Below are 26,056 nucleotides of genomic sequence, written 5' to 3' on the forward strand. Positions count from 1 at the left end.
AGGTTAAGATCACCAAGGGGGTGCCACAGGGCTCTTGTCTGAGCCCAACTCTTTTGAACACCTATGTGGCCCCCCTGGCAAATATTATTAGAGCTTTTGGCTTTTGTCCAGTGTCTTATGCTGATGATACCCATCTGCTTTTTCCATTTAAATCTTTGACCCCGGAGGTTAAACAATCTTTCTCCGAGGGGATGAAAGCAGTATCCCAGTGGATGTCTTCTAACTTTCTTCAGTGTAACGTTGGTAAGACTGAGGTTATGCTTTTCGGTGAGGCCAAGATACTATGGTCCCCTGATTGGTGGCCACTAGACTTGGGGCCAGTTCCCGAACCAAAACAAGTAATCAAGAACCTTGGGGTTCGCCTGGAGCCGGAGCTGACCTTGAAACAACATGGAAATAATACGGTGGGGTCCTGTTTTCATGTGATAGGACTCCTCCGTAAGGTATTCTCGCTCCTTCCGGACTCCATTAGAAAGACCTTGGTCCAGGCTCTGGTGATCAGCCGGCTTGATTACTGTAATGGCCTCCTGGTGTCTGCTAATGAAGAAGTGTTGGACCGACTGCAGGTGATACAGAACACCGCAGCCAGGTTGGTCCTCAATGCTCCCCCCAGGTCTCCATCCAAACCTCTGCTGGAAAAACTTCACTGGTTATCTGTTCGCCAAAGAGTGATATTTAAGACATGCTGTATAGTACATAAAGGACTTCATGACCTAGGACCTTCCTATTTGGCAAAAAAATGTGTTCCCTATGTTCCCACACGTACTCTCAGGTCAAGTGATCAGTTGCTTCTAAGGGTACCCAAGATTAATGGGACTAGACAGGGTGGCAAGGCCCTGTCAGTGGTGGGTCCTATTTTGTGGAACAATCTTCCTTTCCAACTTAGGCAGTGTTCAGATCACTTTATCTTTAGGAAAAAACTGAAAACTTTTATGTTTCAGGTCTAAACTAGTTAGGTCATGAGGTAGCCACATAGGGCTCTTTGTCCTGTATTATTATTATTGCCCTGGTTTTTGCTTCTGCTGTCTCTGAAGCGCGGAGATACTCCTTCGGGTGTTTATTCAAGCGCTTTATAAACCCGCAAATAAATAAATAAATAAATAAATGAATACTTATGTAGCTGTAGGTAAGGCTAACTGTAGGCAAGCTCTTATGTGTGGAGGCGTGTTCACTGTGGTGGCAGAAGCATTGGATGCACAACAGTATAGGTAGTTCACATACAAAGGTAAGTGTCCCAAAGAGCTTGATGTTACTTGCGCAGTCTCCAGGCAATTTCTGAGAACCTCCAGAATCCTGAGATGGAACCTTGTGACTTCACTGGTAGTGGGGCAGAATACCACGTTGGGATGAGATGGACAACTGTGACCTTCAGGAAAACACGCTCACCTTCTTTCAATAGATACACAAAAGGAATGTACTCCAAGACTCGGCATGCCACAACATAAAACCAGCATTCTAGCCTGGCTAGCGCAAAACACTCAAATACAAACCTATCCCCGACAAAGACCGTTGCAACCCAATATGAATTTAATAGGGCGGACACCACTTCTCTACTGGGTGCTAAAGATAGACTAAAAGAACCCTGAGATGAAACTTGTGACATCACTGGCCAGTAAGATGAAAAGACACAGCAACAGAAAATCATGACCATCAGACAAATAGAAATTATAATACACTGAGCTGTGGCTTGTGTGACTGGTCACAGTACTATTCAGCATTGAACTTTCAATACCGATTATAGCACTGTGGAGGGTCTCATTCCAAAAGTCAAAGGTGGTATCTTTGGCCTTGACATGGCTGCTCGTGTCTTCACAAAAGGAAATACATGGCATTCTGAATGTCATACTTATAGGGTCCTTGGCCCTCTAGTAAAGGCTCAAAAGTAGTGTGGTTCCAGAGATGACTTAACAGCTTGACAAAGCCTTCTAGAGGAGGGTTGTTTTTTGGAGCTCTGTTGACTGCCTGCGGGCTGTGTTAGTTCCAGAGATGAGCACTCTAGGTACATTTTTTGTATACCTGTGCTCTTTCCCAGTGTTTCCTTCAATTGAACCTTGCTTGCAATATCAGATTTGGCTTAGATGAACGGAGGCTGAATTTCGGATGTGTAGTGGGGTGCTAGGTACTGTAGATATTCTTGTCCCGTGGCTTGAAGGCTTTGCGGACCGAGAAGACGTGAATGCAATACTTTCTACCACTTGGTACCAGTTAATCTCTTTCAAGGTTTGCAAAGGCAGTTCTTTTTTATGTTTAGTGGGTCATTTACAACATGTAGGTAAGGTATAAAAACCAATGGTTGTCAAATGTTAATCCAAACACCATAGAGGGGAAAGGGTAGGCCAACTGAATCAACAATCCCTTTATTCGGTAATCGTCAATGACAACCAAGTGGGGGGATTGTCGACGTTATGATCCCAAACTATTCATAGGGTTTCTTCTGTACATATTCATCCAGTTGACACTCCACAGTGTGGTACATTGGTGTGTATGGATTGCATCGTCCAAACGCTCCAATTGCCTGCTTATGTAGGTAAATCAGGTCTAGTTCATAGATCCTCAAGCACTTCTGGTCTCAATACCTTAATTGTCAAACCGCTGACATTCACGCTCCAGGTGCACTTCACGAACGGAGAATGACTGTTCTCCTCGCTGCAACATCTCACAGTGACCACGCGCTCCCTTTTTCTGAGAGCGTGACATCTCACAGTGACTTTGCACTCTCTATTCTGAAAGAGCATGGTCACCGTGAGCCTTTGCAGTGAGGAGAACAGGCAGTCCCCGCTCGCAAGGTGCTTGCTGAGCTTGAATATCTGCAGTTTTACAATTAAGGCATTGAGACCAGAAGCCCTTGAGGATCTATGAAGTACCTACGAAAGCAGGCAAAACAGGTAAAATACCCATATACCACACTCTTTTGTGTCGCAGCCACCTCCTATCCTTTTGCTACTATGGGAATTGACGTCTGGCCAAGTTGAAGAAGTCGATAAGATTTGTTTTCCTGAAACAAATATTGCCTCCACTGGCACTTGCAACACCAACGTCACAAATGTAGGAATGTCAATCCACTAATGCCGCAACTGTCATTGGCACAGTCTCCGAGAAGCTGACGCTTGCCAGCATTACACCATCCTAAAGAAACCAAATACTGACTGGGATTCCAGTCACTTTCAGAAGTTTCACTTGTGTGACTTGCATGACCAAGGTTTTCAAGAGTTGTTACTTGCAACTTGTAAGCATTTCTTGAACCCCACTGCCTAGTGCGTGGACCTAAACTGTTCATCCACATTTTCTTAGTTCTTACCTCCAGAGACAAAGCACGTATGTGGCTGCTACTCTTTTAGACATTTCTGTTGACTTCATCATCATCACCCAAACCATCCTTCTTAACCAGCAGTGATTGGAAGAGTGATGATTATACATAGTTCACAGCAGCCATGAGATCAGAACACAATAAGGCAATATTGCCGCCTTCCTGTCCAAACATTCATCTTACCATGTACTGTTCCATATGGTTGTGTGTGACCTCTTTGCACACATCTGGTCCTGCAGCATCAGCTATGGGGTGTTCCAATGATACTTGGTTATAACTAAAAATGCATGAAGAATGTGGAGATCACTGAATAATTGTGGGTGTCCAGATCCACATTCAGGAATAAATGTATTAGAACAATCTGTACCAACCCAAAGATTCTGCTTCTGGCCTCAACTGACCGCACTCCCTTATTCATCTGTCCTAAATCTATCCTTCTTTCTTTTGGGTTCCCTCTCACTTGCCTGGACTGATTTTCATCACCTAATTATTACTTTCGCCAAGAGTGTCTTCCAACATTTTGGGCTTTCTAAGCTGTCTACTTAAACTCCACCTGGTCTTTGCAGTCAAAATATGATATCCACTATACCAGATGTACAGTTCTACCAGTCAATAACATCACGAAATCCTAATGTCATGTCCCTTAGGTTAGTTCCAATCCTGTATGTACCGATTACACATATTGCGTCCCATCCACACGACATAACGGTCTTACACAGGTGACCTTTTACCCATTAGCTGACTTCTGTCTCTCCGACATCAGGCTTGTGGTGGTACCATATCTTAATCCCTATACCGGACGTTCACAAAACATGTCCCCAGGCACAGTAGATTTATTCTGTACAAGGGTCACCACTTTTTTCATTCATGGCCAACAGCCATCTGCATGTGCTCATGTTTGTTTAGAAAAGGATTAGCATGGGATTAGCGAATGTTTTCAAAACCTATTGATTCTATAAAAACCCAGGAGTGACTACTTTAGTATAAAAGACACCCTTCCCCATACAAAGACAGAGGAAATATTCCTTCCAGGCTGGACCGAGACACTGCAGGATGATCCTTCGATGCCATCCTCGACGCAGAGACTGGGTCCTTTATTCAGAACCATCAGGTGAGGGGTTAACACTTCCCCGGGGAATTCTTGGCTCCATTAGAACATGTCCTAGCACTTACACATACATTCTTCACCAAAACCTCTAGGCTAGGCACAGTTGGGTAGGATATGCATCGTAGGAGTACGCCCATGCTAATGTTTTATGTAAAAATATGCTTTTATTCATCTTATTAGTACTATGGTAGAAATGTATCTACTTTTTTATGATATTGGTACTAGCGATTAAAATTGTCTGCTCCTGTCTTTTCATTGTCGCAGCTAACAGGTTTCATACTAAACTGACACTTGACCATTAAGTAATTATTGAAACCATTCCAATCGTCATTCTATGTGTTCTGAGAAAAGCAAGCACGAGTGACTGAGCAAAAGATACCGTATTGTTTCCACGATACCTGAGGAATCCGGGTTGTCATGTTCAGTGGTTGCCAGAAACTACCTACCACACTGTATAGTACAGTGGGTGACAGTGGCACTGTAGAGCTAGCAGGTCTAATGGCTGACTCATCCCGTGGGGGTGTCCAGAGTCTGTCTGCACACCAAGCCCTCAGTATAGGTCATCCAAAACGCGCAGGCCCTGGGGGGTCCTAGGAGCCACACAGCACTAAAGGGCCAAGAAGTATGCTGTTTGCCTCTTCTTTGGCTTTGTCAAGTTCCCATACCACCTCCACTCTGATAGGCCATCTTTGTCTACAACATAATAAGCAATTCTCTAATAGGCTAGGTCACTAGGTTGCCCAACAGATTACACAGGGGAAAATGGAGAATCTGTTAGAGTCTAACTGAGCTTTTAATTACTGAAATATCCATAAGGCTTATGTCTTAGCTGCAAGGTTTCATAGGCATACAAATAGTTCCTGCGCCAGAGCAAAACCCTAATTGTATAAAAGTTAATTACTCTTCTACAACAATGCTTGAATACTGCATCCTGGGGACCCCTAACAAGTCTAAATTTCTAGGCACAAACAACTTTTTATACATGTTTTTTCCACCAAGAGATTTGAATACTCCTGCTTACAAACAGCCACTGTGGCTAGCGAAACTCACTAGCCATTTAATGTTAGTCACGTGCCAGGTTTGGGTACAGAAAGCTGCGCACGTTTTTGTCTTGACCTGCAATGAATGGCGCTAGAGAAGTTTGAAACAGTATTTTTTATGACTATTTTCATTGATGTGGACTGGTTATCCTTTCTGTAACCCAAATTGGCTCTTGTCGACATCCCTTCCCTGCCCCGCTCCCCTTTTTCAACATTGCGGTTTATAGGTTACTGTTGATTTGCATTTATAAAAAAGCATCTTAAGTAGTTCTACAAAAATAAAAAAAAGCAAATGGTAACAAATAAATAACCGGCTGGCTAGAATTATACTGTGCCTGCCTTCCTCCTTTGTAAATATGTCAAACATCAGTCAGAAAGGCATGGCAGGCACATGAGGTCTAGAGACCATCAAATCTCAACTTTTTTTCACCCCACTCAGGCCCTGTTTGCCACTGAGGAGCATTTCTTTTAATGCTTGTGTGTGAAACTGACTTACTTTGCAATGTTATTCCCTTTTAGATTGAAGGAAAATTGATTGAAGAGTTGAAGTCCACTGCCAGCGTTCTCCCCCCAAATCCCGCTGGACAGTGTCCGATCTGCCGCTGGAATTTGAAACACAAGTACAACTACACAGTAAGCATTTCCAGAGTTATGCTTTATACAGCACCTGAGATTGTATATTTTTAACTTAAAAAAATAAATGTTCAGACCTTTAAACAAAAAAAAGTCACAGATATTTAAACACCAATATCCACCTAGATCAGATTTCTTTTAATATGATCAGTGCGTCTCTGTTGCGAACCATGGTTTTCTGGCTATTCCGAGGGAGCAATATTATCAAAATAATTTATAATGGATTTAAACCAACAGGGCTTTGAGTTTCAGTTGGTAAAGAAAAGAAACCTGGACCCTCTTAACCCCGACAACTACAGACCCATTACAAATGTATCTTTCCTGGGCAAACTGTTACAAAGAGGAGCATTCAGCCAGATGTCACAATTCATTGAAGATAATGTCATACTTTCATACTTTCAGACTTCCAAATAGGATTCCTTCCAGGAAGAGGCACACAATCTGCCCTCATTAAGAAAACAGTTGAACGCAACAGGGTTGCTGCACTACTTCTCTTGGACCGTTCAGCCGCCATTGACACTTTTGACCATGACACTCTAGTACAAGGACTCTCCGAAGCCAGAATAGAAAGAATAGAGGGGAATGCTCTCGACTGGATCACATCCTACCTTCACAACAGAACTAATTTCATCCATATCCTCCCTTTCTCATCATAACCGTACTTCACAAAAGCAGGGGTCCTTAAGGCTCTATCATCTCACCCATGCTTTTCAACATCTACATGAAGTAATTACCGGCACTGATCAATGAATGTCACCTCAAATGCTATAACTATGCAGACGACACACAGATACTCCTTAAACTGGAAAGCCCCACAAACAGTGGACACTCACAAATGTTCAGTTGCATCCGAGCCGTTGATCAGTGGATGACATGGAGCCATCTCAAATTGAATGCTTCCAAAACTGAAATACTCACATGTGGCAATTGGGAAAATTATAACACATTCACCACCTGGCCTGACGATCTGGGAACACTGCCTAAAGCATCAAAGGAAGTAAGCAACCTTCGAATTACCATGGACTCCAAGCGGTCGATGAATGCCCATGTCGACAAACTAGCAAGATCCTGCTTCATTACTATAAAAACTCTGCAACACATCTTCCCCCACCTGGGATTTCCACTCAAGTTCCAGGCTACTATCTCTCTTGTTCTGTCTAAACTCAATTACACCAATGGCCTCTATTACGGATCATCTTTAACAACAATGAGAAGACTTCATTGGATGCAGAACTCTGCTGCCAGGCTACTCTTGTATATAAAGCCGCAATCCCACAATTCCCTGCCTTGATGGCCTTACATTGGTTACCGGTTACCAGAGGATCCACATTAAAGCTGCTTTGTATCACCCACAAAGCGATCTATGGACCAGGGTCGCTCTTCATCAGGAATAAAATCTCTTAATTACATTCAACAAAGGAACATTCGCTCTATATTGGCACCTCGCCTCAAAATCCCTCCATTCAAGGAAAAAACCAAAGGTGGCACATCCTTCTCTGTTTAAGCAGCAAACCTATGGAACTCTTTACCCCCAAACATAAGATCCACGGATAACTACCTTCTCTTCAGAAGACTACTCAATGGTTGGCTCTTCCCCACATAACCACCATACTCAAACATAAATATGCAGTATAGCCCTCTGTATATAAGCAGTTATTTGGATTATATATGTGTACCTAGATGTGTGTATCCCTTTGTATAGATGTGTGTAATTATGTTTATAAATACATTGATATTTATTAGTTCTGCTTAACAAACGCACATATGAACATTATGGTTATATTATTCTATGTTTAACATGTATATAGGTCACTGCATACATAAGTAACTTTCCATCTACAACTGCTTCACTATTGAAGGAAGAAAAAATATTTAAAAACAAATAAATTAGCTGAAAGTACAGGAAAACTTGAATCACAGTCCAAGATATCTCTTCAGGTCTATGATTCTTTTCCAAAAAATGGTTGGTGAGTTTTGTGCTCGATTTTTTTGCATTTTATAGTGCTCTTGTGTTCGCCTATCCTGATTTTTACTGCCCTGCTCGTCATTCCCACATACTCAAGTTTGCAGGGACAGGTGATTAAGTACACGACATTGGCACTATTACAATTGCTGAAGTTTCTCTGTTCCCAAACAGTTCCATTGTTGAAGGTCAGTTTGTTGCTCTTGCCAGTTAGGCAGCAGACTTTGCATCCTCCACAGGGGTGATGGCCCTGTACAAAATTCGGATTCTTTTGCCCATTGATGTTGTTAGATTTTGGTCTTGTATGGACCAAAACATCCCTTATGCTTTGTGCTTTTTTATGTGAGAAGATAGGTTTTGGTATTTGCAAACCACCGCTGTTCAAAATCTTCCAATTCTTATTGATGATTTTTGTCACTTGGTTTGAACTCGTATTGTACGTGGTCACACAAATAGGTCTTTTCTCTTCCTCTTTTGGTATTTTTTCTTCCAATAGGCTCTCCCGGCAGTTGTTTTTGCTCGTTTGTATGCCTGATCAATGATTTTGTTTGGGTACATCCTGGCTTCTAATTTCTTTTTTAAGTCCTTAGACTGGAGTCTGAAGTTTCTGATCTCCGTACAGTTCCTGCGAAGGCGCAAAAACTGGCCATATGGGAGGTTGTCCCGTAGATGTTTGGGGTGGAAACTGTTATACATCAATAGACAATTTTTTGAGGTGTTTTTAAAGTGAGTGGTAGTCATTAGTCTTCCATTTTTGGGAAAGATGTTCAGATCTAGGAAGACCAAATTGCTGTTGGAGGTGGTACTGGTAAATTTCAAGTAGTCATCTTGTAAATTCAACCAAGTCAAGAATTGTTCTGAGTTCCTTTCATCTCCATCCCAGATGATAAGGATATCATCGATGTATCGTTTCCACAGCTTGATGTTATTTCTGAAAGGGTTGTTGGGGTTCAGTATTTTGGTCACCTCTAGATGGTGCACATAGAGTCCGGCTATGCTAGGAGCAAATGTGCTCCCCATGCTGGTACCATGTTTTTGTAAGTATAGGGTGCCTTTGTATTCGAAGAAATTTTCTTTCAATGCTAGGGAACAGCAATCCATCACCACATTGCGCGGTGTCTGATATTCCCAAAAGTCTTCAAATAGGACATCTTCGATAATCTCCAAGGTTGCGTGGTGTGGCAAGCTGGTATAGAGACTCTCCACGTCGCAGCTAATCAGTAGCTGAGTATTGGGATCGAAGGTGACATCTTCAAGTAGATTTAATACATCTTTGTATCCCTAAGATACGTTGAAGTTCTTTGAACCATCGGTCTAAGGAAGGCGTCCGCAAATCTTGAGATTGGTTCCAAAATAGACCCGATTCCAGAGACAATCGGTCGTCCCGGAGGGTTCTGCAGGTTTTTGTGAATTTTGGGTAGGGTGTACATATATGGGATTTTTGGATTCTTTTGACAGAGAAATTCTCCTTCCTTTTTTGTGATCCAGTCATGTGCTAATGCCTCCTCCACCATTGTGCAGATCTTGGTTGTTATTCTTTCGGTCGGGTCAGTTCGAAGGACTTCGTAGTTCCTTTCGTCCTTTAGTAGTCTCATGCATTCAATGTCGTACTGTTCTATACTCTGTATAACAGTTGCACCACCCTTGTCAGCTGGCTTTATTATGATACCCTTGTTATTGCTCAGCTCTCGCAATGCTTTTCGTTCTTTGTTACTGATATTTTGGAAAGTGCGTTTATCCAGAGGGTTGATGTCTTCAAGTTCCCTCATTACCGCTTTCTCAAAAGTTAGAAGTTCAATTGGAAGAGTATTGTCCATAGGAGTGAACCTAGACTTTGGTCTTAGTTTAGTATCCCCATGTTCTGTTTCATCCTTCTTGTCTTTGAAAAAGACTTGCAACTTCAAGCGTCGCATGTGTTCTCTGCTCCCCTCAGGAAGGAGGAGATGTGTAGTGTGCTCTCTGCTCCCCTCAGAAGGCGTGTACCTTGCCTCAGGAAGGAGACATGTGTAGTGTGCTCCCCTCAGAAGGCGCATGTGTCTCAGGAAGGAAGAGACATGTGTAGTGTGTTCTCTGCTCCCCTCAGAAGGTGCGTGCCTTGCCTCAGGAAGGAGACGTGTAGTGTGTTCTCTGCTCCCCTCAGAAGGTGCGTGCCTTGCCTCAGGAAGGAGACGTGTAGTGTGCTCTCTGCTCCCCTCAGAAGGGGTGTACTTTGCCTCAGGAAGGACGAGACATGTGTAGTGTGTTCCCTGCTCCCCTCAGAAGGCGTGAACCTTGCCTCAGGAAAGAGGAGACGTGTAGTGTGTTCCCTGCTCCCCTCAGAAGGTGTGTACCTTGCCTCAGGAAGTAGGAGACGTGTAGTGTGTTCTCTGCTCCCCTCAGGAAGGAGGAGACGTGTAGTGTGCTCTCTGCTCCCCTCAGAAGGCGTGTACCTTGCCTCAGGAAGTAGGAGACGTGTAGTGTGTTCTCTGCTCCCCTCAGGAAGGAGGAGATGTGTAGTGTGCTCTCTGCTCCCCTCAGAAGGCGTGTACCTTGCCTCAGGAAGGAGACATGTGTAGTGTGCTCCCCTCAGAAGGCGCATGTGTCTCAGGAAGGAGGAGACATGTGTAGTGTGTTCTTCTCCCCTCAGAAGGCGTGTATCTCGCCTCAGGCAGGAAGGAGTAGACCTGTGTAGTGTGTTCTCTGCTCCCCTCAGGAAGGAGACATGTGTAGTGTGTTCTCTGCGCCCCTCAGAAGGCGTGTACCTTGCCTCAGGAAGGAGTAGACATGTGTAGTGTGTTCTCTGCTCCCCTCAGAAGGCGCGTGCCTTGCCTCCGGAAGGAGTAGACGTGTAGTGTGTTCTCTGCTCCCCTCAGAAGGCGCGTACCTTGCCTCAGGAAGGAGACATGTGTAGTGTGTTCTCTGCTCCCCTCAGAAGGCGTGTACCTTGCCTCAGGAAGTAGGAGACGTGTAGTGTGTTCTCTGCTCCCCTCAGGAAGGAGGAGACGTGTAGTGTGTTCTCTGCTCCCCTCAGAAGGCGTGTAACTTGCCTCAGGAAGGAGACATGTGTAGTGTGCTCCCCTCAGAAGGCGCATGTGTCTCAGGAAGGAGGAGACATGTGTAGTGTGTTCTTTTCCCCTCAGAAGGCGTGTACCTTGTCTCAGGAAGGAGGAGACGTGTAGTGTGTTCTCTGCTCCCCTCAGGAAGGAGGAGACGTGTAGTGTGTTCTTGTAGTGTGTTCTCTGCTCCCCTCAGGAAGGAGGAGACGTGTAGTGTGCTCTCTGCTCCCCTCAGAAGGCGTGTACCTTGCCTCAGGAAGGAGGAGACGTGTAGTGTGTTCTCTGCTCCCCTCAGGAAGGAGGAGACGTGTAGTGTGTTCTCTGCTCCCCTCAGAAGGCGCGTACCTTGCCTCAGGAAGGAGACATGTGTAGTGTGCTCCCCTCATAAGGCGCATGTGTCTCAGGAAGGAGGAGACATGTAGTGTGTTCTCTGCTCCCCTCAGAAGGCGCGTGAGCCTTGCCTCAGGAAGGAGTAGACCTGTGTAGTGTGTCCTTGCCTGCTTGTTTATCCATCAGCCAGGTCTCCTGTTCAAGGGGCCGACAGCAGCCGTGTTTCCCTCGCCATCAATAAGGTACATTGTGGCTAGAGGCCATAAATGTGTCATCCTTGCTCGGGCTAAGCTCAGCTCGTTGGATGCATCCTTCCTCCGCTCCAGGCCTGCGGGATGTGTTCAGCAGATGCTGCCGGGATCTCTCCCCACCTGCAGAGCCCTGCAGGGCGGATGAGCAGAGCTGGAGAGGGAGCCCTGGATTGGAATCCCAGAGGTCGCTCTGGGAACCTAAACCTGTCACGAGCCTTCTGTTTGTGTTCTGATGCTTTCAAGTCCTCGCCCTCAGACAGGCTTTGTTTATTTCTGGTGTGTGTTTGAAGAGCAGTACAGGGCAGGATGTGTGTGAGGCTCCATCCTCCAGGGGCTGCCCCCACCTCCTCGAGCTGACACATGTGAAGCCTCGGGCCTGCCAAGATGCCTAGAATGTCTCACATGGGGTCCTTCCCCCAGCCGCTCGGAGCAGCGGCATCTCTGTGAACCAAGCCACTGTCCTGCAGCCACGAGTGCCACCTTGCTGTTGGTGGGTGCAGGTGCCATCCTTTTGCAACGGGTACCATCTTGGCGGAGCGGATGCCATTTTACATACCGTAGTAAGATGGCGTCCTCTGCCAGGCAGATGATGATTCCCGGGCAGTGATGCCACATTCATCTGACACCGAAAAACATCAGCGATGTGCAAAATGCGTGAATTTAGTGGCTGATCATTTGTGTGCTACATTCCAGTCCATCGTTTTTCATCACTCTGCCAACCACGTGGAAATCAGCCTTGCCCCTGGTCCAGCGTGAAGGGTTGAAGCACGTCCTCTTCGAACACGAACTCCCACCAGGGGGCCTTCAGTCGCTATTCTGCTACCCCAAGTCGTGACATCCTTGAGTGCTCAAAGTACGCAAAGTACCTCTTGGGGGCTGCTGTCTTTACACTAGTCTGAATCTGAAAGCTAAAATCTGTCATTGCTGAGCGACTAAATGCCAGAATGCCATTTTTAAACTTGTTGAAAAAATAACTTGCTCTGCGGATGACCTATTCGAATTTTCATCTTTTTGCAAGATTGGTCTCTACTTAGTCATGCACATTCGTGGGATGATGTGACCAAGCCATAAAGCGTGTGACGTGAAATCGGGATATGTCGTAGATACTATCTGACCAATGAGAGGGATTCTGTACAATTCTCCAAGTCCTGTCCGGTCAGCTCACATCTGTAAAGACTCCTGTCCGGTCAGCTCACATCTGCAAAGACTCCTGTCCGGTCAGCTCACATCTGTAAAGACTCCTGTCCGGTCAGCTCACATCTGCAAAGTCCTTACGCAAAATAAGAATACGAACCTTTCCATTTATCTTTTGAACAATATCTGGAAGTTGACTTCCAGCCAAATAGTTTCGGAGAACAGCTGCTGACATACAATGTTTGTAAGTAATGTGTAATTGCACGTTTATTTACTACACTCCTCGTGATCCGCAGTCATCATCAATCCCGAACCGAATGGTACTTGTTTACTCCTCTACAAATATGAATGCCTGGTTGTAGCCAGGGTTTTTTCTTAAATATTTTGCATTAAAAAAAGCAAGATGTATACATCAGTTGGACAGGATGCTATTGGGATTGTAGATGTGCCATGTCAGACTGCAGCTAAGATTAAGCGATCTTCCCAAAATGCAAATGATCCATTCATTGCATTCTTCGTGCTGGTGGAGTCCAGCCAGCCCATCTCCGCCCCAGACGTGTCTGTGCAGTGACTCTGCCGCCCGACGGAAAGGCTGCACCTGTGGCTGGGCGGCATCTCGGCGAGACTGCCGCGTGGGTGGCCCTGCTGTCCTCTTCCATCAGATCCCTGCACAGGGTTTGTTAAACCGCGTCCGGCACCATCAATGAGCGTCATTTCCCTTGACGGACGAGAAGTGTGCTTGCCTCCCTGAGCATCAATTAACATGCTAATTGCTCAGCCTCTCCCTGTTCCCAGGCCCCACCCTGTGTCCTCCCTTCTGAAGGGTTTAATGGCATTCCTGCGCTGCGGCATCCTTGGGGGGCTCCTTGAAGCCCTGCCAAGTCTCAAGTGCCTCTGGCCTGGTTCACATGTCCGATGGGACCCCTGCTGGCTGGCTTGAAGAGGCGAAGCCCCCTTCAGCCCTGGGTGCTGCCGGCGCCTCTGGGCTGAAGCTGCTGAGAAGGGTTCGAGGTCCCTGGGCTCCTGCTGGAAGTCCTGGGGGGCCACGGACAGATGGGGCAGACGCACAAGTGGCAGGGGTTGAGGGTGTGCTGTGTGAGGTGGGATGCCATCAGAGCACGTGTATATCTGACTGCGCCCATATTCTAAGACACATTGGATCAGTCCCCTCCTTTTCCCTTAGGACCCGTCCCACGCTGTACGTCGACCATCAGCCACTGCTGGGACAGTTTAGTCTTTTTATACCTCTCCTGGGAGGAACACTTTGGCATGGATCAGTGGGAAGGCCAAAGCACAGAACTGCTGATGGCATCTGTGGACGACTGTGATATATCAAAAATCTGATATACCCTGTAAAGAGACCAGGCTTCCCTTACGAGTGGACAGGGACTTGCTATACAATGCCAAAGTGCTAGTAGTGTGGTCGAGCAGCCTTAGGTTTCACACTGAGGAGTACAAGACATTTGCAAAACACACACAATGATTAGTAAATGACAACACGACTCAAGGAGATCCACACAAATTTATAAAAATACCAAATATCTTAAAATGTGTCTAGGCGTAAAAACAAGTAGTTCAGGTTCTGCAATGTTATCTTATGGAAGGAAGAACAAGTTCTGCAAACGGGTATAGTACAGCGACTTACAAGACCAATTTCCTGGAGTTAAGGTAAGTGGTAGGCAAGGCCCAAGGCAGCTCCAACAGTACACTACCAGCAGCACGGGGGTAGCTGTGTGCAGGGTTCAAAACAGCCTCGAGAGCCCAATGTATTTCAATGGAGATTGGACACTGTGGAAAGAGGCTGCAGGCTGTGGCCAGGAGGCCAGTTGGGCTGAACCAGCAAGTGGGCTCAGGCCTGGCTATACTCTGAGACAGTGGGGACACCTTTGGTCCTCTTCTCCAAGGCACAGGGGCGACAGGTGCAGGGATATTCTTAGGCGCCTGTATTTTCCTTACTGGAGTAGTCGTGGTTGAGGGAGCCTGCGTGCAGAGGCTGTCGGTGACATCTGAGTCCAGAAGGAGTAAAACCACAATGCACTCAAGCTCTGGAGGGCTGGGGGGCCTTGTTGACACCGGTGGCCCTCTTCTATTCGGTCTAGAGGCGACAGGTGCACTGGTGGCTTTGGGTGTCTGGTTTTGGCAGTTCCAGAGGCCTCAGTCTTCTCTTTTGGAGTTTCTAAAGTACAGGTCTGCCTTCACAGGTGTTCTTGAGTCCTTCTCAAAGGCAGGCAGTTCTCCCAGGTTTCTGGAGTCAACAGCTGTAGGAAAAGTCGACTTTGGCGCAGTTTTCGACTAGGGATGTAGACACGCCGGCAGGGTCTGCTTTTGTGGCTCTTCTGTGTCCTTTCTTGTCTCAGGTTGTCATGATCTGCTTCTCTGGTGCCAGGGGCTCCCCTAAAACCTGAATTTATGGGCTTTGGGGAGTGTAGGCCAATGGGCTACTGAACTTTGGGATCACTATGCCCCTATATCCTGTAGAAATTGGACATACCTCTGTACCTGAATTCTTAAGTATGCCATCACAAAAATGGCTACTTCTGAAAAAGCATGTCCACCTCACAGTAGCCCACCTTATGGGTGGCACTAGCCTGGAGGTTGCACAGCTCCCTGACTGGCTAATTTTTCCACCTGTCCAGGTGCCAAGGGATCTCTAGACAGGGGGGGTGGCTTGCTCTCCTGTGAGGGGAGCCAGATTCACATTCCAAAGCAGGATCTACTTTGAAGCCGGCCAGCCCAAGGAGGCCGGCTTCACAACAAATGGCACCATTGTTTTGGTGCCATTTGTTGTGCTTCTTAACCCTCCCCGCTCCCTGCCGCTGCTCCCCCACGGCCCCACCCCCGTTCCCTCCAGCATCCCCGGACCTCGCCACCCCGCTCCCGCCTGCTCCTCCCTCCCACTGGTAAACATAAGGGAAGTCCCGCGAGGTGAAGAGCTGTGACCGTCCTAACCTGGTCAGAACCGGTCGCCCCACTCGCTCCTTGGTGTGCCTTACTTGTGCCCCCGATCTCGCCTGCAATTGTGCCTGGTATCGTATCGATATTGTTTATTAACCTGTATTTGTGCCAGATTGTGCCCCCGATCTCGCCTGCATTGTTTTGGTGCCATTTGTTGTGCTTCTTAACCCTCCCCGCTCCCTGCCCCTGCTCCCCCGCGGCCCCACCCCCGTTCCCTCCAGCATCCCCGGACCTCGCCACCCCGCTCCCGCCTCCCAGCTGCTCCTCCCTCGCTCCACCTCCCTCCACTCTCCACTTATGACAGAGTGGCAAACGCGCAGCGGGCGCGCCCTATGCGCGCCGAAGGCGCGCCAAAGGTAAGCACATCTGCGCCTGGACCGCGCCCAGCGCTAGACCCCCTGGCTCCCGCAGAGGCCATCCCTCCCGCATAACATACGACGCCGCAACCCTCACTGCACTCAACACCGGCCGACTCCCCGATTGCCACAGAGCCGCCCCAGGACGCACCCATGGACCCTTCACCTGCCAAGCCTGCAAGTTCTGCTGCATCAGGACCCACACTACAACCGCACACGCCAAACAGAGCTCCAGCAACAACCACCTGAAGTGCATCCTGCTCAACACCCGTTCGGTCCACAGACACGCCATTGAACTATGGAACCTACTCGACACCATAACTCCGGACGTCGCCTTTCTCACGGAAACCTGGATGAACGCCTCATCAGCGCCCGACATCGCCATAGCCATCCCGGACGGATACAAGATCATCCGAAGTGACCGCATCAACCAAACAGGGGGAAGGCATCACAATCGTCCACAAGAACACCATCCACATCTCAACCAGTTCCGACGACACCCTCACAGCCACCGAACACCTTCACTCCCAGATACACACCGACCCCAAGACCACACTGAGAGGCACCCTCAATTACAGACCCCCAGGACCCCGCACACAATTCAGCGAAGACATCACTGACTTTGTCAGCCCACACGCCCTCCCCTCCGTTGACTACATTCTCCTAGGGGACCTCAACTTCCACCTGGAGAATTACAACGACAACAACACCACCACCCTGCTGGACAACCTCGCCAATCTCGGACTCAAACAACTGGTGAACACCCCCACCCACTACGCCGGACACACGCTCGACCCAATCTTCTCCTCCAGCAAGCACATCTCCTTCAGCCACTCCACCGGACTCCACTGGACAGACCACAGCTGCGTCCACTTCAGCTTCAGAAAGAACACAACTCACCACTTCCCGCAACAGGTCCCCCGCAGAAACTGGAACAAAATTACCGCCGACCAGCTCACCACTTCACTGAATCAAAACGCTCCCGCCAGATCAACGGACCCAAATGAAGCAGCCATCAATCTCGCACAGTGGATCACCCACTGTGCTGACGACCTAGCACCCCTGAGAAACAATCCCAACAAGCCAGGAAGCAAAAAAGCCTCCTGGTTCAACGACGACCTCAAGAACTCCAAAAAGAACTGCCGCACCCTCGAGAAAGCCTGGCGAAGAAACCCAACCACAGACAACATGACCGCCCTCAAGAACGTCACCCGCAAGCACCACCAGCTGATCCGCACCACCAAGAAGTCAGCATTTAAGGATCGACTAGACAACAACACCCACAACAGCAAGGAACTCTTCAGCATCGTCAAAGAGCTCACCAATCCCAGCACCGGCAACAACGACATCACTCCCTCTCAAGACCTCTGCGACTCTCTCGCCTCGTTCTTTCACAGCAAGATCGCAGACATACACAACAGCTTCGGCGACCAGACCACTGCCTCTACCACTGAACCGAAACCCCCCACCGCCACCCTCTGCGCCTTGACCCCGATCAGCACCGAAGACACCATCCGCATGACGAACTCCATCCACCCTGTATCGCCTACCGACGCATGCCCCCATCACATCTTCAACAAGGCCGACTCCGCCATCGCACCCCAACTCCAGGACATCATCAACTGCTCCTTCAACACCGCGACCTTCCCGGAGAGCTGGAAGCATGCCGAACTCAGCTCCCTTCTGAAGAAACCTTCAGCAGACCCCACCGAACTTAAGAACTACCGCCCCATCTCGCTCCTCCCATTCCCCGCCAAAGTCATAGAGAAGACCGTCAACAAGCAGCTCGCCGCCTTCCTTGAGTCTAACGGTTCCCTCGACCCTTCACAGTCCGGCTTCCGAGCCAACCACAGCACTGAGACCGCCCTCATCGCAGCCACAGACGACATCCGAACCCTACTCGACAACGGGGAAACAGCGGCCCTCATCCTCCTGGACCTCTCCGCAGCGTTCGGCACCCGCTTTGTACCAAGGTAGATGCAGGTACAAAGCGGGTGCCGAGCGTCGAGGGCGGTGTGCCAATTACGTTCCCACCCCCCTCCTGAGACCCATGGTGCGAATTCCTAACACCAGAAAAGTGCAGGAACCCTTAAGTCGGAAGCCTCCTAAACCAGGAGTAATTAGGAAGGCAGTCCTCTCTTCCTAATTTTTCTCACTTTTTTCACTTTTTTGTTAATTTTCACTTTCACGCCCCTAGGTAAGGGTAGGCCTTAGCGCGTCCATTCCACCAGGGTTTAGTTCACTTAAGTCCTGATGAATGCCAGGTAAAATTACACCGTTTCGTGGCTGAAACATGTCGACTGATACTTAGGAAACTCCCACTCTAATAATTGTGGACATAATATCCAAACACATAATTTTAAACCCTTCCTTAGTGATCATCCTAATTAAGTTTTTTTGATACACTATGGACTGCTTTTAACCACTCACCACTCACTAGTTACTTTTCGTTTGCACAACACTGCCTGAACTCACCAACCCGCTCCGCAGTAGATCTGGCGTTGTAGCACACCAAAGAGACATTCGGTCTCTTTGGGGCCCGATGATGAAGCATGTCATCACTAGGTGGTGAGTGAGGGCTTTCTAAAAATTTCTAAAAACGTCTTAATTGAAGCCGTTTCCTTGCTCCTTTTTGTGGTCTTGCTTAATCCAAAGCATTGGACACTCTTCTTTTGTTTATTTACTAATCTCATGGTACCAAACATAATGGCAAAGTACTAACAGAAGTACTAAAGAATACTGTTGGAATAAAAATAAGTATTGTCATAAAGTAAATAGCAGAGAGTGTTATATTATAAGGAAAAAATGTGTTTCATTTGATAGTGAACAGTTCGCATTGAATCCAAGTCCGTGTACTTGTTATAAACCCAGGGATGTGTGACATGTTGTGTTTTCACTTTTGTCTGCACCAAGAAATGCGGCTTGCCACAGCAGCCCTGCTTGTGCTTGGTGACGGATCCCTTAAGATGGCATAATTTCTGGTGCTGCCCCTAGGGACCCTCTTTAATACCTCAGGCCCTAGATACCTGGGGTATTGTTTACTAGGGACTTACAGAGGGGGGTAATGGTTTTGCCAATTGTGGGAAACATTTGTACAGTTTTTAGGGAAATAACACTGGTACTGGGGACCTGGTTAGCAGGACCCCAGTACACTTCAGACAAAGTTGAATCAAATACCAGGCAAAAAGTGTGTGTGGGTGGGGAGGGGAGGGCACGGCAACAAAAACCTGGTTTCCTACAGCATCTGTCCTTCACCAACTTGTGCATAACAATGATGGTGTGAGGGGCATGATCTATTGGGATCCTGTAAACTTTCTGCTTACACAAGAGCCGACATTTATAGGAACCTTTAGCACTGCTAACTCCATATGATATAGAGGATACTACCTTGAGTTTAGTGCATTCCTTCTTGCCCAATATAGTGCAGCGTGGGTGTTAAAAAGTGGTTTCTTGATATCAAATGATCAGTAGGAAGTCGTAAGTCTTGAAAGGTAGATTTATTCTTGAGATTGAAGGGGTTACACAGCTCATCCACCCAACTGGCACAGGCTCTAACATCATCTGTTGGCAGGAATCTAAACCTGAACCAAGCTCAGTAATTCTATTCTAGAATTAAACTAAGTCACACATAAAGAACCTATCTAAAATGAAATAAATAAATAAGAACATTACAGCACATCTCCCTCCTTTATACATTAACAAAACAAGAAAAGTTCAAGTAGTATAATCATGTAAATATGAAGGACTACGAGAAATCCTGCAAGATCTTCATACAACAGGAATATTCCCATCAGTCAGACTTCCTCATGAGTTGTCATTCTCATCAATCAGAACTCCTGATGAGTGGTCAGGAACAACTTTACCTTTACATAGAGCAACACGGTTCAAATTCCACACTCTATGATCAGATGTTTTTAGAACATTATCAAAAATCTTGATTACTGCAAATGGTTTCGAAAACTTAGAACCAGAAACACAGAACCCAGGTTCTTTGATCTTTACAAAATCACCAACAGAAACTTAAGTTGTTTTAACAGCATGTCTTGCATCATAGTATTCCTTACTCTTGAGGCACTTTAGAACTTCTTTCTCTTTCCACAAGTTGGAATCTAAGACTTCACCTTTCAATGAAAGAAATGTGTTAACCCAAGGTGGTTCAAGAAAAGTGTCAGGCTGCCTACCACGGAATAAAAGAAAATTAGACTTTCCAGTAATAGAATGAGGAGCAAATCGATATACACACACTCTCTTTGAAACCTCATCTTTCCAGTTGAGCCCATTTTGTTTTGCTGACGATAGTGTCTTTAAAAACACAATTGAATCTCTCAACTGTACCATTGGAATCAGGGTGATATAATGCAAATGTTTTATGAATAATACTACAGTTATAAAGAACATTTTCCATATCAGTAGAGACAAGGTGAACCCCATTGTCGGTGAGTATTGTCTCAGGTATTCCTTCTCTTGAAATAAGCGATTTCAGAAAATCAATCACAGTATTAGTATTTACATTCTTAGTAAACAAAATATCTGGCCATCTAGAATAAAGATCCATTGTTACTATGATATAAGTGTCGGAACCTTCACCATGAATAGGTCCTAAAATAGCAAGTGGAATGTCCTTCCATGGACCACTAGGTCGAGATCTCTTTTCCATGGGTTGTGTTCTTATTTTTAAACTTTTCTCACTAAGACACCCTTTAGACTTGCATTAGTAGAGATAATTGAATTTTTTGTAGGGACAACATTTCTAAGATTAGGTGTGTTTTTCAATTTCTTTTTAATTTCTACAAATTCTTTTTCACACAACTCATTCCATAAAAATGTGTTACCTTTCTTTAATAAGCTTCTCATGTGAAAAGTAACTTCTGCAAACATTTTTATGAACTTATTGTAATACTCAGCCATCCCATAAAACCGCATGAGTTCTTCTTTAGAGATGGGCGTGGTTACATTTGTAATAGTGTTGACCAAATCAGCTTTTGGAACAACACCTTCAGCAGTTATGGTATGACCCAGATAATCAATTTTGTCAAGACCAAATTTACATTTTTCTTGTTTGATAGTGAGATTGTGAGTAATGAGTCTATCCAATAATCCACATTTGTAAAGCGCACAATCACCCGTAAGGGTCTCTAGGCGCTGGGGGCCGTCGGGAAGATTAAGCAAGCTATTGCCCAGAGTCACATGGTGCTGGGCTAATCTGGTGCCGGGGATCGAACCGTGATCCCCAGATTCCGGAGTCAGTCACCCTGGCCGCGGCGCCACACCTCTTCCGTCCAACACCTGTCGAAACCTCCTTCCATGTTCAAGTTTATCACACCCATACACTAGGATATCATCTTGGTAGACAGAGACCCCTGGAATGTTCACAAGTACCTTTTCCAAAACTCGTTGAAAGACGGAGGCCGCAGAGACCAACCCAAATGGGAGCCTGTTAGACCTGTCAGCCTTAGGGTGGTCTTTCCCTATTTTTTTCGCCTTTGCCTAATTTTTCCCACCTTCTTTTTGTTGGCCTTGGGTCTCTTGGCACCTTCCCATTGCTAATCAATGCTAAGGTGCAGGTGCTCTCTCCCCCCAACATGGCTGCCACTGACCCCTGCTACTGCAGCGTGGTCTTTTTAGACGCACTCTAGTAGCCAGGAGCTGGCTGGAACCCCTAAACAATGTTGCGACTCCAGCTTGCTTGCCCTGCCCATAGCTAGAGTGAGGAAGCTCCTGGAACCTTCCGGAATAGGGGAGTGGTCACCAACTGCCACCTGCCTCTATAAAAGAAAAGGGAGGGAATCTTTCCAGTCAGTTGGGGCATCACTGACCTGGGGGACCCTACGCAGGAGACTTAGGCGGTAGCGCCTAGTCAGGGGCCTATGCCACTGGGGGTGACAGGGCTTAGGTGCTGCCTTCCAAGTAGAGTAAGGAATCCTGAACTAGCCCACTGATCTGGCCCGGCGGGAGGGGAACCCAGGGACCATCTGAAGTGACCTGCTGAGGAAAGCCTTCAACTCAAACCCACCGCAAGAAACCAAGAGACTGTAACCTATCCAGGGCGCAGGAACCACCAAGCGCCAAGGACAAACCTATCTGCCAGGACTACTGGGGATCAATCAGGTACTGGGCCTGCGCTGTCCTGCCTAACCCCCCTTGGCTGTCCTACATCATCTCCACTGTGATGCTGCCTGCCCTACCTGCCCAGCGCTCCCCTACTGTGCTCTGAAGCGCTAGTGAGAAACCTGTCCCCAGCGCTATCCCTACTAAGCGCTGCATTCCCCCCTGAGCGCTGTGCCACCTGTGAAGCGCTGTAGTTCTGCCTCAAGCGCCCACCTGCTGGGTCCTGTGGAGCGCTGGTATTGGCAACCCTCAGAGGGACTTCCAAGCATTCCTATTCCCCGCGAGACGCTGCGAGGAGCGGCGGGCTGTGTGCCTTGTGGAGCGCCCCCCCCCCTGGCTGTCATCTGCCCGGCGGCACCCGACGCCAGGAGAGGGCTGTCGCCGTGCTGCAGTGGGCCGCGCCCGGCCCAGGAGGAATTAGGGGGAAAGGCGCTGCCCTCAGGTGCGCCTGGTGGGGCCCCGTCACCGCCGCAGCCCAGCCCGACTGTGAGGAGTCCCCGCGGTGGCCCCTAAGGCTGTGAGGAGGCCGCCGCGGAATTCTAGTTAGGCCCGAGAGGCTGAGACACTGACCCCACGTGACGGGGGCACATTCCAAGCCCCGCCCCAACCGCGCACCAATTGGTCCGCGCTGCTGAGCCCCATCAGGTGAGGCCGCTGATTGGCCGGACGCCGGTAGAAGCCTGGTCCCACACGGAGGGGGCCCAGAGGAGCGAGAGTCCCCTCCGTCATGCTGCACCCCTGAGGCTGGCTATTTCATCGGTGCTGGGGCCCGGGAAGCCCGGCTGAGCCCTGCAACCTGCCCCCAGAGCGCCAGCCCTGCCGGAGAGCTCTGGAACGAGCACGAGCCCCCGACCAGCCAGAGATCTCCGCAAGGGCTCAGGAGGAGCCAAAGAGTCAAGGTAACCCCCGGGGAGGAGGGCGGAAGGCCTGAGTTCGCCCCTCCCCTGGGGAAGATAGTTGCTGGGCCTCGTTGGCCCCAATTGACCCCTTTCAAGCACTGGAACCGGGCCAGGGCCCCTAAGAGACACCGTGGGGGCCGCAGCTGATAACAGTTAACCCCTCGTTAGGGGAAAGACCCTGATTAAGGAACAGTTGGTTATTCTTACCCCATAAATGGTGGTTATCCTGGCCTAAAGAAATGCTCATTTTACCGGGAGGCATGGTTTACTAGTGCCTGATGCCTAACTAATAAACTGATGTATTGTTTACCTAATGAAATGGTTACTGCTGAGCAATGAAATGGTTATGAATTCCGACAGGTAGCTGCTGAAAGGGTTGTCCTTACCTACTGAAGGGTTTACTTCTAATTAATGAATTGCTTTATTCCAGCCCTATGAAATGTTCTACTTCTGCTGTTGAACTGCTTATCTTTGCAGCTAGGAAATATTTTACCCCCATTTAATGATATGCTAATTCCTGCAGCGATGAAATGTTGATTACCAAGTAATGCAATGTTATTTGAATGTCTCTATAAGGAATTCTTTGCAGGTGCTGACTAGGAGCAAGGCTGATGTCAGGCCTACAGTTATTTACTATTTCATATTTATTTATGTATTTATGGCCGAGTAATGAAAAATATGTGCTTTTAAGGAAAGGTAAAGAGTTAGTACTACTGGGATTTTTGATTGCCCTGATATTGATCTTAGATAAAACTTATTTATTTGAGACAAACATACTGGTGTGATCTCAGTCTTTGCGTGCATTTATCGTCTCAGTGGATGTGTGTGCTGTGTAGTCACTTAACACCTAAGCTTTCGGGTGCCTACCTGCTCGGGCCAAGCTACCCCCCGGGGATCTGGTGACCCCAGGTCCTACATTTGGTGGAGTACTACTGGGATTTTTGATTGCCCTGATATGGATCTTAGATAAAACTTATTTATTTGAGACAAACATACTGGTGTGGTCTCAGTCTTTGCGTGCATTTATTGTCTCAGTGGATGTGTGTGCTGTGTAGTCACTTAACACCTAAGCTTTCGGGTGCCTACCTGCTCGGGCCAAGCTACCCCCCGGGGATCTGGTGACCCCAGGTCCTACATTTGATGGCGAGCGGTGGGATTCAGGACCTGTGGCTATACAGCACCCTCCAGTGAGACAGAGTGCGCTGCAATTAGACCAGACACCTATCGTGCATGCAAGCATAATTAATTGACCCCCCACTGTCTAGCCTGTGTGTATAGTGACCTGTTTTGACCTAATCCTGCTACCTACATACCTAGAGTCTTTCACTTTATTGTATCTGGGTCCCCACCTGGCAAAATGGAGTTCCAGCTAGCCAATCAGGAAGAGTACACAGTGGTGCAGCTAAGGGAATTTTGTCAGGGGATAGGGGTGCTGGTTGGGCGGATAGCCGCAAAGGAAGAACTCCGTACCGCCTTGAGGGCATGGGCCCACCCAGAGGGGAGATGGGATGGGGGACAGGAGGGGCAGGGTGCACGAGGGGAGGCGGGCACTCCAGAAGACCCAGGCCTACTCAACATTGATGTGTCTGACAATGTGTTGCCAGGAAGACGTTCCGGGGCAGGGAGCAGTGTTATCTAGGGGGAGTGCGTCGTCGCAGGAGTATGAGGACAGGAGGGTGGAGAGGCAATTGAAGTGGGAGCTTGCCAAGTTAGAGCACGAGAGGGAAGATAAAAAGCTCGCATTGGAAAAAAAAAGATTAGCAATGGAGGAGAAGAAGTTGGTGCACGAGCTTCAGCTTAAGGAGTTGGAGCTGAGAGCCTTGCAACTGAGTGCGCCAGGAAGTCCCAATGGTGGCAGCGTACAAGGGGCTCAACACGAGCCTAGATTTTGGTTACCCAAGGAGGTGATAGCGAGCTATACTCAGGGGGATGACATCGCCAAGTGGTTGGAGGCGTATGAAGTGGCCTTGACAGCCCATGGGGTGGCCGAGAAACACTGGGGTGGTGGCCTATATCGTTACATCCCTCCCAAATGTCAGGGACACCCTCCTGTATCTTGATAAGGCGGATCAGTTCAGATATTCTCCCATGAAGGAGGCGCTTCTTAAAAAGTTTGGCCTCAACCCCGAAAGGCATCGCCAAAAGTTCCGTGGCAGCCATAAGCTGTCCACGCAGAATTGGGTGGATTTCTTTGATTATGCCCGTAAGGCTCTGGATGGTTGGGTGCGTGGCAGCGAGGTGCATGATTATGAGGGCCTGTACAATTTATTTTTGAGAGAGCACCTCTTGGATAAGTGATTTCCGGAGCTGCGCCAACATCTGGTGGACCGCAAGCTAACTGTTCCTCGTGAGCTTGCGGAGGAGGCGGATACTTGGGTTAGCACCCGGGTGTCACACAAGGGCCCCGGGGGAGAAGGCCCGAAAGGCGGAGAGGGCGTCCCCCAGAAGAAAGAGGGGGGAGATAAAAAGGAGTTCTCACGAGGCCCACAAACTAGACAGTTTGGGAGAGGAGTAGGTACCCCACCTCATTCCAGTTCCCCAAAGCCCACTTACCCTGACAAGAGTCAGCAGCCAAAAGTTGTCCGGTGCTATGAATGCGGGGAGGTTGGACACTACAAGGGAGATGCCCAGCGTCTCGGGGTGGCTAGTGTAGCGCTTGGGGTGGAGCTGCCCCTAGATAGGGAGGGGGAGTGGACAGGCCTGACCCTGGTTTCACTTGGGGACAGAGAGATGGTCCCAGTGACATCCTTACCATCGAACACTGCGAAGTACCAGCAGAGGGTGAAGGTTAATGGGGAGGAGGTGGAGGCTCTGAGGGACACCGGTGCCAGCATGACCACCATAGTGAGGCGGCTGGTGTCCCCTGAGCAAGTAGTACCTGATGTGTTCCATCCGGCCGTGTTGGCTGACGGCAGTCTGAGCTACTATCCCGTGGCT

The 26,056-nt window shown here is 48.0% G+C and overlaps 1 protein-coding gene across 1 annotated transcript in view; it reads left to right on the top strand.

Annotated features, from left to right (window-relative positions):
* MRPS18A (mitochondrial ribosomal protein S18A) overlaps window positions 1–26,056 on the top strand; it is a 164,015-nt gene that overhangs the window by 19,407 nt on the left and 118,552 nt on the right. The window contains exon 3 of the mRNA XM_078647390.1: window positions 5,975–6,088. Within this exon, the coding sequence (XP_078503516.1) occupies window positions 5,975–6,088 (114 nt within the window). The remainder of the gene's footprint in view (window positions 1–5,974; window positions 6,089–26,056) is intronic.

Source organism: Lissotriton helveticus, chromosome 6 (genome assembly GCF_964261635.1).
Source record: "Lissotriton helveticus chromosome 6, aLisHel1.1, whole genome shotgun sequence".
NCBI lineage: Eukaryota > Metazoa > Chordata > Amphibia > Caudata > Salamandridae > Lissotriton > Lissotriton helveticus.